The sequence below is a fragment of the Misgurnus anguillicaudatus genome, chromosome 25 (assembly GCF_027580225.2).
Source record: "Misgurnus anguillicaudatus chromosome 25, ASM2758022v2, whole genome shotgun sequence".
In the NCBI taxonomy this organism is placed as follows: Eukaryota; Metazoa; Chordata; class Actinopteri; order Cypriniformes; family Cobitidae; genus Misgurnus; species Misgurnus anguillicaudatus.
In genome coordinates, this window is record NC_073361.2 from 30,247,085 (window position 1) to 30,265,760 (window position 18,676).

General features: G+C 36.2%; 2 protein-coding genes across 3 annotated transcripts; one reads left to right on the forward strand and one right to left on the reverse strand.

Moving 5' to 3' along the window:
- Positions 1–940: 940 nt before the first annotated feature.
- LOC129426595 (interleukin-4 receptor subunit alpha) lies at positions 941–13,785 on the forward strand. 2 transcript variants are annotated; one of them, XM_055182997.2, is made up of 9 exons: positions 941–1,401; positions 5,355–5,418; positions 5,534–5,654; positions 5,757–5,932; positions 6,014–6,156; positions 6,827–6,995; positions 7,102–7,186; positions 7,269–7,335; positions 9,165–13,785. In XM_055182997.2, the coding sequence occupies exons 1-9, from the start codon at positions 1,345–1,347 to the stop codon at positions 9,468–9,470; spliced, it is 1,188 nt and encodes a 395-aa protein (XP_055038972.2). In that variant the 5' UTR covers positions 941–1,344; the 3' UTR covers positions 9,471–13,785. The 2 variants fall into 2 exon arrangements, with proteins under 2 accessions (XP_055038972.2, XP_055038973.2); XM_055182998.2 differs by lacking the exon at positions 941–1,401 and adding an exon at positions 3,572–4,753.
- An 855-nt stretch (positions 13,786–14,640) lies between these two features.
- ube2ib (ubiquitin-conjugating enzyme E2Ib) lies at positions 14,641–18,270 on the reverse strand. The gene is made up of 7 exons (XM_055182714.2): positions 18,110–18,270; positions 17,050–17,157; positions 16,845–16,928; positions 16,687–16,759; positions 16,496–16,605; positions 15,662–15,741; positions 14,641–15,375 (listed from the first exon to the last, which is right to left on the reverse strand). Exons 2-7 carry the CDS (start codon positions 17,113–17,115, stop codon positions 15,312–15,314), a joined length of 477 nt encoding a protein of 158 aa, XP_055038689.1. The 5' UTR covers positions 17,116–17,157; positions 18,110–18,270; the 3' UTR covers positions 14,641–15,311.
- Between the last annotated feature and the right edge of the window lie 406 nt (positions 18,271–18,676).

Below are 18,676 nucleotides of genomic sequence, written 5' to 3' on the forward strand. Positions count from 1 at the left end.
TTATTGTAGGCTACTACTGGTTTGGTGAATAACTGGCTAATTTATTTTTTATATATTAAAGTTAGAAGGCCACTTAAAAGTGTGACACGACCTGAACCTCAAAAATAAAATAAAAAGAATAGACAATAGACAACACCAACTCAAAAAGAAGACATTTATTCCTGAACATTTTATTTTATTTTTTGTACATATTTCCTGTATTTTCTGTTCGCATCTTAATAAAATAGCCTAGATAATGAAATAAATATAAATAAATGTATAAATATGGATGGAAATTAAAACTTCAGTAAAAAACAATTCTGGTGGTGGTGGCCGAAGACTTTTTGCATAGTAGTGCATAAATATATAAAGTCTTTGGCCACCATCACCGGACAGTACTGCATATATGCTATATATGCCGTAGACTTTTGCACAGTACTGCATATCTATATTTAAGTGCAGTACTGTGCAAAAGTCTTCGGCCGCCACCACCACCAGACTTGTTGTTTTACTGAAGTTTTAATGTCCATCCATATTTATTTATTTATGTATAGTTGTTGTATTATCTATTTATTAAAATGCGAACAGAAAATAGAGGAAATATAAAAAAAATAAAATTCAGGACTAAATGTCTTCTTTAGGCATCATCGGTGTTTAGTGTGACCTCTCTTGGCAATAAACACGTCTTGAGCCTTTTTGAGCAGAATGAAGTAAAAAGACAAATTTCTTTAAAATCAGAAATTAGGATTTAATTTTATTTAGATTTAAGAGACCCTGCAGTTTCATGCTATTGCTCAAGTGGAAGGAGAGTTTACCTTAAAAACTTGACACATCAGTTTACATTTTTATACTGTTTTTAATACTATATACACAAGAGACTGAGAAACAATTATATATGATCACTATACAATTGCAACACAACAAGGGCTCTCTCTTACACCAGGCGCAATGCAGCGCAATGCGCGACGCAAGTGTCATGTGCTATTTTCCACCCTGCGCAATTATAATTTTCACGTTTAGCGCCGCGTTGTTTAAATAGCAAATGCATTTGCGCCCCCTTTTGCGCCCATGGGCGTTCTGGTCTGAAAACGAGATGTGTTCAGGCGCATTGTTGGCGCGTTGCTATTTTGAAGCAACTAAAATAGACTACGCCATTGACCAACAAAAACCTGGTCTAAAGTCAAAAGTCAATGGCGCAATATATTTTTTTGTTATTTAAAGAGCGCATTAGTAATATGCGCCTAAACGGGAGGACAATGCGGGTTTGCTTAACACATACATGAATGCGCAGCAGCACAAAAACGCTTTTAAATATGAAAGATTAAAGGATTGAATGTAAAAGATTATTGAGTCTCTTGGACATAAATGAGGACTAATTATGAGACGTTAGAAGGCGCAAAGAGCTGCTTCACCTGCAGCCTGGTAAGTAAATAAATGCTTTGCTTTAAACAAATGCATTTGTTTTTATATGTTTTTTTAAATGCTACCTCTGTCAGGAAGGGGCAGAACACGAACCCGGGCGCAGACAATAATAGGAAAAACACTAGACTTTATTTACAAAACAGAAAAACAAAACCCACGAGGGGGCAAAATAAAACACAAGCAAGATAAACTAAACACTGATTAAACTTGACTAGACTCAGAACACTAACTACAAATGCACAAAACTAGACTTGGTATATAGGAAGACAAAGTACTCACAGGAATATAGACAATGGACAAGCAACGAACACTGACATTAAATAGGAGAACTAATGAGGGGAACAGGTGAAAATAATAATGAGGAAATCACACAGAGCAGGAACACCTGTGAGGGAAGCGCATGTGAACCTGTGAAACAAACACAAAAACACACCAATGCACTAACAAGACAAAACACATAAATATATATATATATATATATATATATATATATATATATATATATATATATATATATATATATATATATATATATATATATACACACAAGAAAACAGTACACTAAATAAACAAGACTTAAAAACAAAGACTAGAAAATGCAAGGGAGCGGGGATAAATGACGACACGCAATGACAAGAGAAAACAAGGGAGCGGGGAAAAGTCACAAGACATGGGAAAAACGTGGTCTAATGAGACAACACTAAAACCACGTTCTCCCACACAAAACATTGTACTGTCAGAACCCTGCCACACTAGACTAGATATAATAACCAAACAGGACTCCGACAGGGTCCTAACAACCTCACAGATTTATTGTATATGATGACTCTGTACCTGTGGATATGGTGAGATGAGAAACATTTTTAAGCATTACTTAATGCTTAATAAAGTTTTTTTAGAGTACAAACCTTTTCTTACATACTTGTAAATAATTTTTTGATGATATTGAATAGCCATACATGTAAAGCAACTAAAGCCTGCTTTTTTACTTCCATGACTAAAAGAAAACGGGTTTTAAAGGTTTTAATAAAAAAAATAACAATTTCAATACAAGGGAAAACAACACAATTATTTAACATTAATCTTAAACTGGGGATCTTCTTCCTCCGCTTATTTTTTCAGTTTACAAAGTCTGTCATCTAAATAGGGATTAGACATAGTGCCAGCGCAACAGGCTTTTAAAGGGGATGAGAGCTGAGACTCTCATTGATTTATTGCACGTTATGCCCGAAATACTCCCATTTCTCATTAAAAAAAAATTTACCAACCCTTTTCGACCATGCGCTCGGCGCACAAACCATTTTTCCCGGCGTTAAATTAGCAAAAGTGGATTCGGACACGCCCATTTAGACGTTGCGCTGTGCGCTTTAGACAATGCGCTTAGATCGTTAAAATAGGGCCCAATATCTAACAATGGCATGGTAGCCTAACACTTTTGCACAGTATTGTAGGCTCTCTCTCTCTCTCTCTCTCTCTCTCTCTCTCTCTCTCTCTCTCTCTATATATATATATATATATATATATATATATATATATATATATATATATATATATAAAACATATAAAACACACACATATAGGCTAGCTATAAGTTACATATAACATATAAATGCAATCACACTCAGTATTCAGATGAGATGGTTAAAAAAGTAGAAAAAAGTGAAAATGATCATTATCTGTTCAATAGATAAGAGGTGTCGACACTGAACTTATTTGGCCCCTCTCTTTCTCTCTCTCTCTCTCTCTCTCTCTCTCTCTCTCTCTCTCTCTCTCTCTCTCTCTCTCTCTCTCTCTCTCTCTCTCTCTCTCTCTCTCTCTCTCTCTCTCTCTCTCTCTCTATCTCTCTCACGCACACACACACATAGTTTTAAGTTAAATATAAGATAAAAATGAAAAGAAAATCTTTTTTTAAATAATAATTTTTCTTATAAAGAAAACATTTCTATAAGCTACTGATGATACTGTAAACACTGTGTATGGTGTGACCCCAGAGATATAAACCATAGCTTTAGCAAACTTGATATCAATCAAATGTTACTGTATAGCTCTATAGGACAATAAACATAAATACAATGTACAAATACCCCAATTTTCAGGCCTGTTTTTATTTCTGCATAAAACCTGCAGACCCATAGTGAAACTGTGTCCATCATGTTGATCAGGTTTTGCTGAGTTTATTTATAGCTTTTAGCACTTGACAGAGCAAATCAGATATTTTTTTAGATAGAAAACCACAAACAACAAACACGTGGCTTAGTACCTAGTGACAGAACACATATCGTGTGATATTATCGTCATCATGTTTCCTGAATACTGAAACGTCCATTTGCCATATATATTTACTATCTTTAGGAGACTTGTTTACGTTGTAGGGCACACTTAAAAGTAGGACACGACAGGGCAGCGCTTCTCATGATGCAAAATTAGGTGTTGTCATCCAGATATGTGATTTAGGGCAAACGAGACATCAGGTTCAGCTCACCTCCAGGCCTCAGAGAGACTGATATCATCTAGATATTGCAAAACTCCTGCATATGAGAGGCAGAAAATTACATCAGTTTAGCGAAAACAAGTCAACATTTCTCTCCTTGATCTTCTAACTGTTGTGCAAAGACGTGTAGGTCGAAAGGGAAAAAAAACTTAAAAACTAGTTAGGTTGAATAAAGGCCACATGAATAAATAAAGTCCTCATTATTATTATTATCAACAAGCGCATGGGGCTCTGAAGTGAGCAGTTTCACATTTAACCTCAAGTTTGTCTCACATGACTATACGCATATTCTTGGGTCTACATAATAGAGTTTCATTGTGACGTTCACATGCTGCACAACTGCTCTGAAACCATAAAGATTTTCATTCATCTCAGTGGTTAATAAATACATGCAAGCATGTGCTGCAATGAAACACGTTATCTTTTTTTATAGGCCTATAGTAGTGAATTATTGACGTCTTGTTGATTTCTTGCTGTCTGGGCTGTGGGTTGTGATGTGCATGATCTCTTCACAAGAGTTTTGTGCGTATCAGTGTGGATCAGTAGCTGAAGTTACCCACTGCATATCATAACCATCAAAGTCTTGTGAGACACACAGAAATGTAATGCGAGTGCTTAGGAAACTTACAAACGTGACACAGAATTTGCTGATCTGAATACTCAAGTGTGAAAATGTTGGAGATGATAAAAGAACCAGATTAGATGATTGATATACTATATCTATCTCGGAGATATAAAGAGAGAGAGAGAGAGAGTAAGATAGTGTGTAAGAGAGAGAGAGAAATAGAGAGAGAAAAAGAGAGAGAGCTACACATCTACACATCTGCTGTCCTTTACCGGTAACAAACGCTGAAACTGCAGGTAAACTTTTTGGTACTCTTGCTTTTTGATGTTTTAAATCCGCTTTTTTAATTTTCTTTTAAGATGTGCACTAACATTTGTCTGTTTTGTGTTATTTTTTATCTGGTTTAGTTATACTTTATATAACTTATATTTCTTTGCATTGCATGGTGTTATTCTCTAATAATTTTTTATCCAAAAAAGGTTTAGAATCACTTAAATAAAAAGATGCACATTTGTTAGTGATACTCCAAGATATTTACTAGCAAAATAAGTTTCACTTTAGAAATGAGAGGTTCTTCAAATGTGTCAAATGTCAGGAACATATAACAATGCATTAAAAACCTGTAATCTGTGTCATTTTAATGTAAAAAATTGCTGTAATTATGCAGCTGGTTGCCAGTAACTTAAAGATAAAGAGTGAAAATGTTTCATGTTCATTTAACTTTGAACAAACCGTTGCCAGTAAATAACATAAATTTAAAATTTACAGTAAGTTACTGGCAGCTAGTTGCCAGTAATACTCAGTAATACTGTTATTTCTACAGATTTTTTTATAATAATAAAATAATAATTTTTAATAATAATAATTTTCCTTTTTATGTGTGTTTGTTGTTAACAGGGTAAAGTAAACATGCATTGGCTCCTCACATTACTTTGTTTCTCTGTCATATTAGGGACTTCAGGTAAGAAAGTCACTTAATCTTCGCATTGTGCCATATTATATTATTCTTTATTTTTTTATATATTATGTTCTGACACTGACACCTCATACCGCATCATTTATGATCATGTGTTCAGGTGATGGATATAATCTGGAGTGTTTCAATGATTATAAATCTACCATAAGCTGCTCTCTGAACGTTTCTGCCGTCTCTACAGACAACACATCAGCATACTGGCTACAATTCAGTTCCTTCGAGTGAGAATTCCTGCACATTATCACAATTATTTATTCAAATCACATAACTGGTTAAGGTTTTATGTACATGTAGTAATTGCATTTGATGATCTGATTTTGCAGTGAATACTATAACTGCACATTGACAAGGAGAGAAGCGTCACTGGTGTGCATCTTGGATTTAGGTCCAGAGGTTATGTTCACTGATACGGACAGCTACAGCATCTCCCTCCATTCTGGTTGCCATGGCAACAGTTGCTCTGTCGCACTGAATGGCGACTACGTGCCTAAAAAACATGGTAAGAACATGCTGGCATGTCATGAGCCGAGCTTACTGTAATGAATTTCCAGTCCGTATTGATGATTTGTGTATTTTGCAGTACGCCCGCTTGAACCACATAACCTGTCATTGCTCTGGAATAAGACTGGGGCTGTTTTTCAGTGGCAAATGGAATTGTATACAGGAAGCTTGATCATAAAGTACCTCCAGTACCAGCTCAACATATACAGCAAAGATTCGGAGGTATGGTGGTCCCAAGCTGTCATTAGGGTCGTACCCTCTGCACCTTAAGAGTTAATATTAGTACCTCAGACGTACATATTGGTACCAAATGTATGCATATTTGGATTTAGATTGTACAGATTGGGAGCTTTTTAAAGGGTACGGCCCCAGTGACAGCTTTTTCTGACATCGTTTCATTTAATACATTTTGTCACTTTTTCCCAACATAAAACCAAAACTGGCCTTGTTTAATTTCTTGATTTTTTTTTTAAACAATTTATTCATACATGCTATTTTACATTTATGTAAAATGCAGAGTTATTTATTAAAATGATTTCTGTTTCTGTATATTGAAAATGTGTCCATAACCCTCCTAACACTTCTGTCTAGGGCAGTGGTCTCCAACATGGTGCCCGCACAGAGTCTCTCCAGCCAAAGCACATTCTATTAAAAGCCTTAATTTTAATATTTATTTATTACATTTATGTATGTTAACATCTTAAACAATGATAAAATATATCAACAAGTAAAACAAAAAAGTTTTGACTATATCAAAAAAGTAGCCCTCCAGATTGTTTCATCCATTGCGGTAGCCCTTGCTTACAAAAAGGTTGGAGACCCCTTGCCTAGGTTATGTTACATTTCAATGTTTCGATGTTTTAACATTTTTGCTTGGTCTGTGTGATTACAGCCTTATAACGTAGAAGTCTCAGACCAGAATGTGTCTGTGGAGACGTCTAGATTTAAACCTCACACAAATTATACAGCACGCGTGCGATCACGCCCTTATCCAGACTACTATAATGGCGTTTGGAGTCATTGGAGTACTTCCTTACACTGGAACTCGGGCAACATTCATGGTATGTCCATTTGCAAGACAAGACTACAAAAAATAAAAACATTAGATGGGTTGCGACTATAAATACAATATCTCACTTTCTATATGTGTGTGTGTGTGTTTTAAAGAAAGCTCTCCAGAAGGCTCTTTCCACGCTATCATGTATCTTCTGCCGATATCATTGGCACTTCTGTTCTGTTTCTCATACTCCAGGTAAGAATGATTTAAAATGTTTTTAATTTCTGTGTTTACATTTCTAATGTAAATACACCATATGGGCACGCTTGTGTTCCAGATGCCGAAAACAGGAGTATATCCCATCACCTGCACCATATCTGAGGGCCTGGAACGTAGATGCTCAGGTACTCGAACGGCACATACATAATGCTGAGCATGTGCATGTTATTCATAGGACTTTCTATAGGGCCAATCTATATAATTTGTTCATCTTTTGTGCAGAAGAAAATTCAGTTGTGCCTGCATAAAAAACTTGTTGTTTACTGAGCCACCACGTAAAAGTCTCTATATATGCTCTAGGTCCTTTCTTTAGTCTATACCCAGCAAGCAATAGCCGTCATTTCACAGTCTAGGTTAAATATAGACCCAATATGAGTAACCCACTTAAAGCCAAAATAAACTTAAATTTGGTAACACATCGTTTTTTTGCGAAAAACAACTTGCGAGATGCATGTATAATGCATCATATAAGCAGTCAACAATGATTACACTGTAAAAAAATACTTTGCTGCCTTAAAAATTTTTGTTGAGTCAACTCGGATTTACAAGTCATTTCAACTTACTATTATTTTTCTTGACTAGAGATGAGATGTTATAACTACACGTGAGTTGTTATAACTTATAGAATTAAGTTGAGTTTTCTCAACTATATTTTATAAGTTGTGACAACTCATCTCTTTTGACATGACTTGTAAATCTGAGTTGATTTAACAAAACATTTTAAGGCAGTGTACAGTGTGTTTGGTTCCATTTATTTCATTTATTTTGGGGCTATGGTAAGACGTCTATTACATTTTCACTGTCAGGCCAAATTTGAGCCTATTAGACGCCTTTTAATGCAAAATTGCTTGTTGCATAGTAAGTATTTTTAAGTAAGTATTTTTTCCTGTTTTCTTATTCGCTATGTGAAAAGCTCACGTCTGATCACTAAAAAATAAAAACATCAACACATCTCTCATCAGTCCGCTGCTTTATTTAATATTGAAACCTCTGAGCCTAAGTATGATCACTGGTGAGGTTTACACCACTAATGAAATAATTTTAGACATACGCGACACACCTAGTAAATAATCTTGCTGTAGACCGCAACAGACTGAGATGGGTTTTTCCATACAAGTATCTTGCAAGTAAAAATACAAGAATTAAACATTAGTAAATGTTTAAATTAACATGAACAAAGATAAAAAAAAAATGCTTTAAGTGCATTTCACAATAGCCAACAATAAATTGTCAAAATCATACATTTTTCTTTTATGCCAAAAATAAGATATTAACCGTCGCCCATTCCGTTTATTTAACATTAAACATTAACAAGTCTTTATCTTCACAGAATAAAACTAAAATTACAGCCTCATGCCAGGCATTCTGGGAACTTTTTTCTGTTTTTTTCTTTAGATTTTGGTTCCCAGAATGCTTTGCATGTGGCTGTAATTTTAGTTTGATAATGTAAAGATGAAGACTTGCTTATATTTAATGTTCATTTAACTTTGAATAAATTGTTGCCAGTAAATAACATCAATTTAAAGCTACTGGCAAACAGCTGCCAGTAAAACTGTCATTTCTACAGAAATCTTGAAAGTGTTTCAAAGTGTTATTGATAAATTTTCCTGATGTATAAATCTCAGTTTCACCAAATTTTCCCCTTATGACTGGTTTTGTGGTCCAGGGTCACATATTCAGAATTCAGACGCTTTATAAATATTGTTTTGAGATGTTATCAAAAATGTGATTCTGACTTATTGCACTTGATTCTGACTTATTAACTCATCTAAGATTATGTTAAAGATTGAAAATCAAACTTCTTCATTACAGACTTGAATTTCAGGGTACATGTATGTTTGAACAATGTTGCAAACTCGCAAACGGCAACTTTCCAGCTGGTTTGTAGTAGTGGTATATAATGTATAAGATGTGATCTCACTAACATTTCATGTACCCGTGTGGATATTTTCAGATCCAGACATTGCAGTCGCAGAAGGTGAGTGATATAATGCACGGGGAGGAGGCTTTACAGATGGACATTCTGATAGAAAACAAAGACACGCCCCCTCCACTAACCACTTTGGAATATGAGATGATGGAAATGACCGACGGACAAAGATCAACACCCAAGTCTCCCAGCATGCTTCATTCTCCTGAGGGGTCAGAGGTCGACTCAGGCTGCTGGATTCGTGATGCCATGGCAACACAAAGAGGAAGCATAACATGCAGTGAAGACTACTGTACGCTTTCTCAGTCTCAAAATACTTATGGTGTCTAATAAACACTCATAGATACAGCTGAAAACAAGGTGACGTTCCTAAGTAACAAGGATGTGTTAACGGAGAAATTATCTGTTTTGCACATTTGGGTTTTGCACATTGATCTACGATAGTAAAACCCACAAAAAGTTACTTTAGTTGTCATGCTTAAGAGTAAACAAATAAAATGCATATCGTTAAACAGAAAATTGACTAAAACCAGGCAAACAAAACTGTTTTCATGCAATGTGCAAGATTGTAATTTTCTTGACCTTTTGTACAGATTTGCTACAAAGTTTACTGCTACTATTGTTATTTTTTACATTGCTATTATATTTCTGTCTTTAAAGTCCATGTAAGGTCTGATATTAAATGTGTTCTTAGTTTGTCACATCACCCAGACATATTTTAAAAAACACCAAGTAAGTAAAATTAGTTTCAAAATCTTGGAAAACAGGCAGGTTCCTCTGCTCTCAAACCAAACATACTTGCCTATCTTGCTGTCTATCTCAAGCCTGTATCACACCAAAAGATAATCGGGCTGAATTTGGGCCCCTTCCTAGGTAAAGTCCCAATCGTCTTCATGGTTGAACCGATTATCTTATCAGATTTTTATGTGGTGCGCAGTGTGCAAGGCCGCCTTAATGCACGGGCTTACCTGGGCTGAAGCCCAGGGGCCTCCGAAGTTCAGGGGCCTCCCATATGATGAGCGGAAAATGTCATTTTGTTTTGTAACTTGTCAGGTTTCTGTCAATCACTCTAATTGCATGTTACATGTCTGCTGATTGGTCCGTGGTAACTTACCGCGTAATGTAATTAACTGCGCGTTGTCAACTTGCATTCCTGCATGTTAGACTGAGTGTGACAGAGAAACGGGAAATAATCCACCAACAAATGAAAGAGTAATTTCTGAATTCCAGTGAGGTGCAGGTCTCTCTCTCTCTCTCTCTCTCTCTCTCTCTCTCTCTCTCTCTCTCTCTCTCTCTCTCTCTCTCTCTCTCTCGCTCGCGTGCTCGCTCTCTCTGTGCTCGTGCAGCTGATCTCTGACATGCAGAAGTCTTTCCAACCGTGCGTAAGAAACTGTTCCGCAAAAATAAAGAAAGGAGTTCCCGCACATAATGCTGTTAGTTGTTATAAAGTTTAAGTTTACTCGCGTTTATATCAGTGACGCGTGCGCAGCTGGAGCGATGTAGTTTGACGCGACGTTAGCTCACAGTACACACATCTGTTGGTTTAGAAAGACGAGAAAGAGACGCAACGGTAAAGGCGCAAAGTCTTAGAAAGTAAAGAGTGAAAAGACCATCTGAAATGATCATCCCCTGATAGCACCATTCATATTTATAATCTCCTTATCTTAAGATCTTATATACAGGTATGTTCCCTGTCTGTTTTGTGCATATTCATGCTTGTTCGTTTTACATGCTTATGTATGCATAAATACTATATACAATGCATACTATATCTTCAATATCCTACAAAATAAATGACTGATTAAGATAAAAAAAATAAGGTTTTGTCTATAAAGACTTATCTTTTGTTATCATGAATGCATTTTCACTTTTAAAATAAACTTTAACTTATTATATTTTTAAAACTGTGCTGAGCATTTGGTTAGTGAGTGGCAACGAATTTTCTGCAAATTTGTATATTCCAAAAACAATATAAAGCTTATAAACATATACTTTCACACATTTTGGTTTTATTATCACCACAAGTTGCTGTGTGTGGTTGTTAAATAAAGTGTCTTGAGTTTGTGCTTAAGTGGGCTCAGTGATATGTTAATAATGATATTATGTTGTTTTCTGGGTCAAAGAGGGAAAACTCACTGTTGTATGTCTCGAAAGAAACTAATGCATTTTGTGATGTAGATTACCTAGATATTTCACTTAAAAGTGCAATGTGTAATTTTTAGAAGGATTTCTTGACAGAAATGCAAAATAGTATACAAAACTATATTATCAGGGGTGTATAAAGACCTTTCATAATGAACAGTTATGTTTTTATTACCTTAGAATGAGACGTTTTTATCTATATACATGAGGGTCCCCTTACATGGAAGTCACCATTTTGTGCCGCTATGTTTCTACAGAAGCCCAAACTTTTTTACTAAGTTGTCTCCGATGATGACACATGGTTGTCCGGTGGCGGCTACCATAGTTTCTCTATATGTTTCAAAAACGAGAGGTGAGCAGTGGACTGAGCCGTTGGTTGTAATTTGCAACCTCACCACTAGATGCCACAAAAATTTACACACTGCACCTTTAAAAAAAAGAGACTATAAATCGAGGGTATGGGGGGCCTACAAAACCTCTCAGCCCCAGGGCCTCACATTAGGTTAAGGCGGCCCTGGCAGTGTGTTAAGAATCTGCTCGGAGGCACGTCGCATGTGCTCCTATAGCAAATTGAAAATATTCAACATGTTAAATGTTGAATATTTTCAATTTGCGATAGGAGCACATCAGACTTGCCGCTAGAGGCTCCAAAAGGGAGTTAAAATGCCCAAATTTACAGCTGGAAATAATATTTTTACAGCCTGGTACAAAAATGGTTTTTGGTCTATAGCTAAGTTTGCCCTTCATGACAACTGTGAGTTAATTATATTAAGCCTTATAGTTCTGCATAATTAAGGGTGTGGCCACTTGAGTGACGGATGGACCCCCACTGCTGCTACTACAGTCGAGCTAGGCGGCGTTGTTTAAGCAACCAGCCACCTCAGCTTCACCCACGTTCAATTTTCGGTTATCTGGGAATGATTCGCTGTGACGCGGGCCAAGATGGCGACGGCAGGCACCGCCTACTATTGGCTTCAGAAAAGCTCTTCACAAACCTATCTATGGGTGACGTCACGGACAATACGTCCATATTTTTTTAAAGTCTGTGTGGAGCTTGGGTCAGATTCTTTGTAATATTTTATTACTAATAATATATTTAAGAGGATAGGTGGCCTTTCTTTTTAATGAAATCTAATTACTCACTGGTAAATGACCTAATAAACTGGCTAGATTCCATCAACAAGCTTTGTTAGCCTAGAAACTGGTTTACAACCACAACCCCCACCCAACAAAACCATCTTATACCATGGAATAATTTGGATATCAACATTAGAAGTAGATACATTTTCGATAAATGGTCTATTCAACCCTAATGTTGATCTGTTATCTTATGAATGCTTTATGAATATCCACCAATGTCCCGTTCCGTTTAAAGAATTTAACTCTGTTATAAAGGCGATTCCTGATGGATTAATATGTCTAATGAAAGCTTCCCTTACCCGTGAGTCATGCAAAAAACAACTTTCAGAGTTATGTTAGGGAGGCGTTTCGATTTTAAGTAAAGAATGTAATAATACATTTATTCGTCAACTTTCTCAATCTCGCAACTCAAATTCTCCAAAAAGGAATGTTTTAGGGCGTTCTAAAATAGATCAAGTGAAAAAAGTGCACTTTAAAAATATAATGCATTTTTATCTACATATTGTGATGTAGCTGATACATGTAAATTCTGTTAAATATTTGCCATTTATTTTTCTCATGCAATGTTTTAGCACTTTTTTGGAAAGATTTGAGTTCCTATTGTTTTTCTAAAATTATTGTGAATTAAAATTTACACATAAAGGATGTGGTTAGTTTTTTTTTTTTTTTTTTTGGAAAATCAAAACAAATTGTTAACTTGTGGCAAAGTTATATTTTCACAAACAAAGATTTCTTGAGAAAATACCTACTTTTATAGATTTCTTATGTGAAAAACCACCACTAAGACTAATTGATAACAAAAAAATATGATAATAACTTTCAAAAAATATGATCAGATCTTTCATGTACCGTAATTAATACTTTTTAAACATTTTTAAATTTTAATATTTTTGTCACTGTTTTTTATTTTCTTTTTTGTTCACATGACCTTGAATGTATTGTTAATAGATTTTATGTAATATATATTCATATGTAATAAGTTGTATTTCATATATGACATTTCTGAATTTTGAATAAAAAAATACAATCTAACTTATGTGGGAACCTATGGAGAACAAACGCACAGGCACGCTGTAGATTGTCACGTAAAAAAAAACGATACCCAATCAGAAAGCGAGCTGAGAAAGACGAAACCATAACACTGTCCAAAGTGAGATGGACATCAGAGATGTAAAAAGCAGTCCACACAGTATTCATGACTTTTCTTTATGCCTGTCGTCCGTAGTTTTTGTTTACTGCGAAGTCACGTTTGACAATGACAGACATCGCGAGATTTCCAGTGTTCTCGGAGACTTCTTCTTCTTGTTAGTTTTTTGGCGGATTTCAACCATGACTTATCATGTGCATACCGCCACCTACTGTATCGGAGCATGAAAATCTACTTTATTTTTAATTACAGTAAAATAAAATAAATAATAATAATAAAATAAAAATAAAAAATAATAAAAAAGCCAAACAAATCTGTCGAGACTCGTGTTGTTTGTGAACTTATGTAAAGTTACACACACTATAGGAACAAAACTAGATTTTTTCATCAGGTTTGTGGTCTCTCACATTTTGATAAGATTTAATGGGGAAATATCATGACAATCTGACTTTTTACATGTTTAAGTGCTATAATTGGGTTCCAAGTGCTTCTATCAACCTAGAAAATGTGAAAAAGAACAACCCAGTAACTTAGTTTTGGTAAACCCTTCTCTGCAAGCATGTGAAAAAATAGCTAATTGAAATTTGGCTCCCCTTGTGATGTCAGAAGGAGATAACACCCCCCAAACTGCACTATCCAACCACGCCACTGTCACTTAGTGCAGAGTTCAGCTCATTTGCATTTTAAAGGACACACCCAAAAACAGCAAATTTTTGGTGTGGCCCTATCTTAATGCTACAAGCTGAATGGAAGCTCGCAACTGATTGTGTTAGGGGAGTGACCATGCTCGGTTGCTTCGGTGCGTCATCTAGCAACCCTCTTAGCCCCGCCCAAATAATCCTAAACACAAAAATGAGGAAAACCTGTATATTGATGTAACCCCACATTTTCAACCATGTTTGTCTGAAGTCACTTGAAATCTATATCTTCTCTACTGCATAGATGTTAAGTTTGGCTATTTGCACCCTTTAAGACAGCGGGTCAAGTTAAAGTTAAAATATTGTATTCTGTAGCGTTTCGCTTGCAAGAGTAGTGTCTAAACAGGACACACGCACACAGTCTGTAGGCATGTTTTGTAGAAAGACTTTTATTAAACATACAGACACAATCTGTGTGAACACAGGAAACATGTTCCCATCCAACAGACAAGAAACATACAGCATGTTGAAGAAAACTGAACTCTGGTTCCACTGCTCCCACAAGCAAATGTTCTGGACTTATCTGGACATATCAACATCTTCTAGACGTTTCTACGACCACACGGCCGGTCAAATTCAACAAGTCCGATGAAGTGCAAACTGGTCCTAAATCAACATTTCGGGGGGGAAATTTTACCATGAAGTACTATGTCTTACATACCAACATAACATAATAAACCATCCAAAAACAGACACCGTAACACACACTCTCACGCGCACACACACACACACTTCAAAAAAGAAAATCCACAAACATAATAAAATGACATCGCACACAGACGAACAGACAGCTAAAATCCAAACAGTCTGAAGACACATTTCTAGTTTGGGAACGCGATGGGACCTGTGGGTAGAGAATTTGTGGCATCATTCTGGGCGGAAAGAATATGAAAGTAAAAGGGAAGATGAGCGTGTAAAGTATGAATTTGGTGATGGTGGGTTGATGGCACAGACGTCATATTTTAAGTCCTTTTAGTCCCAGTGAGAGGACAGCACGAGTATTCACATAATCCCTCATTCCATTCCTTCGACTCTCCATCTAGTTTACGATGGGGAGAATTTCTTGGCCTGTGCACGAACTCTTTTCTCGTACTCCACTCTATTCTGACTGCAAACAGAAACACAGAGACAAATCAACACCCGAAACATTTTTAGCTGCGCTTAAATAACTCACAAGATACATTTTTAGCTTTCCACACGAACTGCTCCAAATTTATACTGCTTTAAAAATTGACAATGCATTCTGGAAGTTTCTTAATAAAATGACAGCATGATAACAGTTGCATATTAGATGATTCACTTTTAAAGCTTTATTTGGGTTAGGTTAGTGACTCAAAAGATATCAAAATATGTAGACAGTAAGTCAGCCCATTAGAGTTTGACATTTCTCATACCAATATATAGTGTAAGCCTCTGCCTGAGCTGGATCCTGTATGTTGGGTTCATTTAGAAGCTCTTGAATACCCAACAGGATCTAAAAAAGAAAAGACATATTCATATTTTCAGAACATTACATTAGATTTATGCATTTGGCAGATGCTCATATCCAAAGTGACTTGCAGTGCACTTTATATTTTCCTTGGGGATCAAGCCTAAGACCTTTGCGTTGCTAATGCAATACTTTACCAATTAAGAAACTGGAACACTGCCTTGCACACGTAAAGCACTAAAATATCAGTCGTGAAACAAAAGATATTATTATACAGATGTAGAAGGTGTGAAAATGTGTCTAAAATAAAAGTAACTTCAGGAAACACCACATTAACCAACATAAGAACAGTTTGTACTAACTGTACTGTCACAAAAGAACATCACTTGCAAATATATTCATAAGGCACAAATTCGCTTAGATCCGAAAATCCGAGTGCCCAGACAAGGGTAGGCTATAATGTTAGCAGCCTCGGGTAATTTAAAATGAATGTGTTTTTTTCCGAACAGACCCAAAAAGACCTAAACTATCTTGCGTGTGTGCATCAAGTCTGTTTCCAACCCTTCTCTTGTATGCCAAGAAATCTTGCGACAAGGTAATTTTCATTGAGCCAGACCTGTCAATCAATTTTAAATTCACACTGTAAGCAGTTACCTTGGTGTCGTCATCTTATATAACAAATGAAAATAAATGGAGCAGCGGGCCAAATTGGTAGCAAGGCCACCAGATTTTCTTTCAGTCTGACTGGTGCGTCACGCCTGTGCCGTTTACATTCGGGTAAAATAAATCTAATAGTTACCTGTTTAATAGTAATGGCAGGTCTCCAGTCTTTGTCTTCTTCCAGGATGGACAGACACACTGTCCCTGATGGATACACATTTGGATGGAACAATGGTGGTTCAAATTTACCTGAAAAAAAGAGAGATGGTGTGATCGATCACAGCCATGAATTCAGGCACTAGGGTTGAAACGTGTCTGTAAATAACTCACATTTTGGGGGCGAAGAGGGGTAGTCGTCTTTAAATAGCATCCTTAACTTAAACAGCCCTCCTTCCCATGGAGTCTAGAGAATGACAGATATAGATGTCACACAGTGCTGTGTATCAATAACTGTATAATTGAATAAATGCTTAAGTGAGCAGCCTCACCCCCTTCTTTCCTGGAATGGCACATTCCCAGTTCATAAGATTCATTGTACCGTCTGGATTTTTTGTTGGAACGGCAACAAAGCCCTGGGAATGCAGAGATGTCACAGGGTTTAGAAAGATTTATTTGTTGATATATAAAAATATGTACAGGATAAAATAGATGTGTGGACTCTTAGTGCTGTTTGTAGATGAACGTGTGACTTACGAAAGGATGGTCTTTCCTCCATGCTTTACGCTCCTGCGCAAGTCGACTGAGAGCAATTCCAGACATGACAACTAATTCTACGGAGAAATGTATCTCAGTGCGTGTTATCTGAAAACATATAAATGAAAAAATATATAATTTAATTTACTTCGTAAGAAGTTATGCAATTTGGGCCCTTACAAAAAGATGCCAACAATGAAAACACTCAAACACAAATAATACAACATGCAAAATGCTTTAACCAAGAAATGTATCTATAATGTTTGCATTTAACAAAATCTGGATACTTCTAAACTCTTTATGATGTTAAAAAACTAAATGATTTGCATTGTAATAATTTGGTGATATTATAAATGTATCTGAATTTGTATTTATACATGTATTATTTATAATTTTTTCAAAACTTATTATGACATCATTGACATTAAAAACTTGTATGGCACAAATTAACCAGATTTTTCAAACATCAACTATGACATGATTACCATAAATGTTTTGATATTCACACTGTTATTACAGCATAACAAAGGACTTTAAACTTCAACACATGACGTCACAGTCATGTTACCAAAGCTAACCTTTTTTTGACCTCACATTAAGACATCATAATCAAGGTTTAACTCCTCATTATGACATCACAATCAAGATTTTTATCTTTGCAACATGATCAAGGTTTTTAAACTTCATGCCAGGACGTCATAATCAACGTTTATAACGTCACGCGGTGGCATCAAATTTAAGTTTTTTAACTCAACGTTATGATATCACAATCGTGTGACATCATAATCAAGGTTTCAACTCCGTACGTTACAACACCGAAATGAGGGTTTTTACTTTCGCGATATGACATCATAATCAAGGTTTATTTAATTCTACATTATGACATCATAATCCAGTCCAGCGCTCGAACGCCGTTCATGAGCGCGCAGGACAAAGAACTCGACTTCCTTTGACGCGAACGCGCGTTCACACAGCAACCGTGCCAAACAAAACCGATGCGACCGTTTACCGGCCACCAAAACAAACAGCTCCTTGACAAATTCCGATAAAAGCCCCTTACCTATTGATTCCCAGTGTTATACGAATTCTGGGTCCGCTCCCTCGAACCGTGTTTGACTCGGAACCAAAGCCGTGAAGTTTCCCTCGCGAAAACACATTCGGTTCTGAAGCAGTCTAATCAGGACCAGCGACACTACCCGACGAACGCCTGAAAGAAATTCAGAATCAGTTACAATTATACTAACGCCATTAGTTTAATCGATCGAATAGTTCATATACTTCAACTTAAAAGTACAGACGCTGTGTGTGTAAAAGTGTGAGAATTTGTACTTCGCCTTGTGGAAAATATTTACAACAGGCATTCCCTCAGACACCTAACATTTAAAGGGACCGTAACCTAATTTAAATGGGTGAATTCCAAGCTGCGTTTTTGCCCCCTTGAAGGGCACTTCGTGAAGGGGACGTCGTAGTCGCTAAAAAAAATAAAGAGAACGTTGTTTTTTGTTGCTATATTCACCAAGTGTATTTTAATCGGCCACACTTTGAGACACAATTGCACAACTTCCTTTGGAGTTTACACATAAAGAGTTCTGAGATTCAAAGGATGATCACTTCCGATTGCAATTCG

Coding starts and splice junctions, on each gene's coding strand:
- LOC129426595 (XM_055182997.2), top strand. CDS start 1,345: ATGAGGACTAATTATGAGACGTTAGAAGGCGCAAAGAGCTGCTTCACC. Junction 5,655..5,756: donor CTACAATTCAGTTCCTTCGA/GTGAGAATTCCT, acceptor CTGATTTTGCAG/TGAATACTATAACTGCACAT. Junction 6,996..7,101: donor GAACTCGGGCAACATTCATG/GTATGTCCATTT, acceptor TGTGTTTTAAAG/AAAGCTCTCCAGAAGGCTCT.
- ube2ib (XM_055182714.2), bottom strand. CDS start 17,115: ATGTCTGGAATTGCTCTCAGTCGACTTGCGCAGGAGCGTAAAGCATGG. Junction 16,929..17,049: donor GGAGGAAAGACCATCCTTTC/GTAAGTCACACG, acceptor CTGCATTCCCAG/GGCTTTGTTGCCGTTCCAAC. Junction 16,760..16,844: donor CCATTCCAGGAAAGAAGGGG/GTGAGGCTGCTC, acceptor GTCATTCTCTAG/ACTCCATGGGAAGGAGGGCT.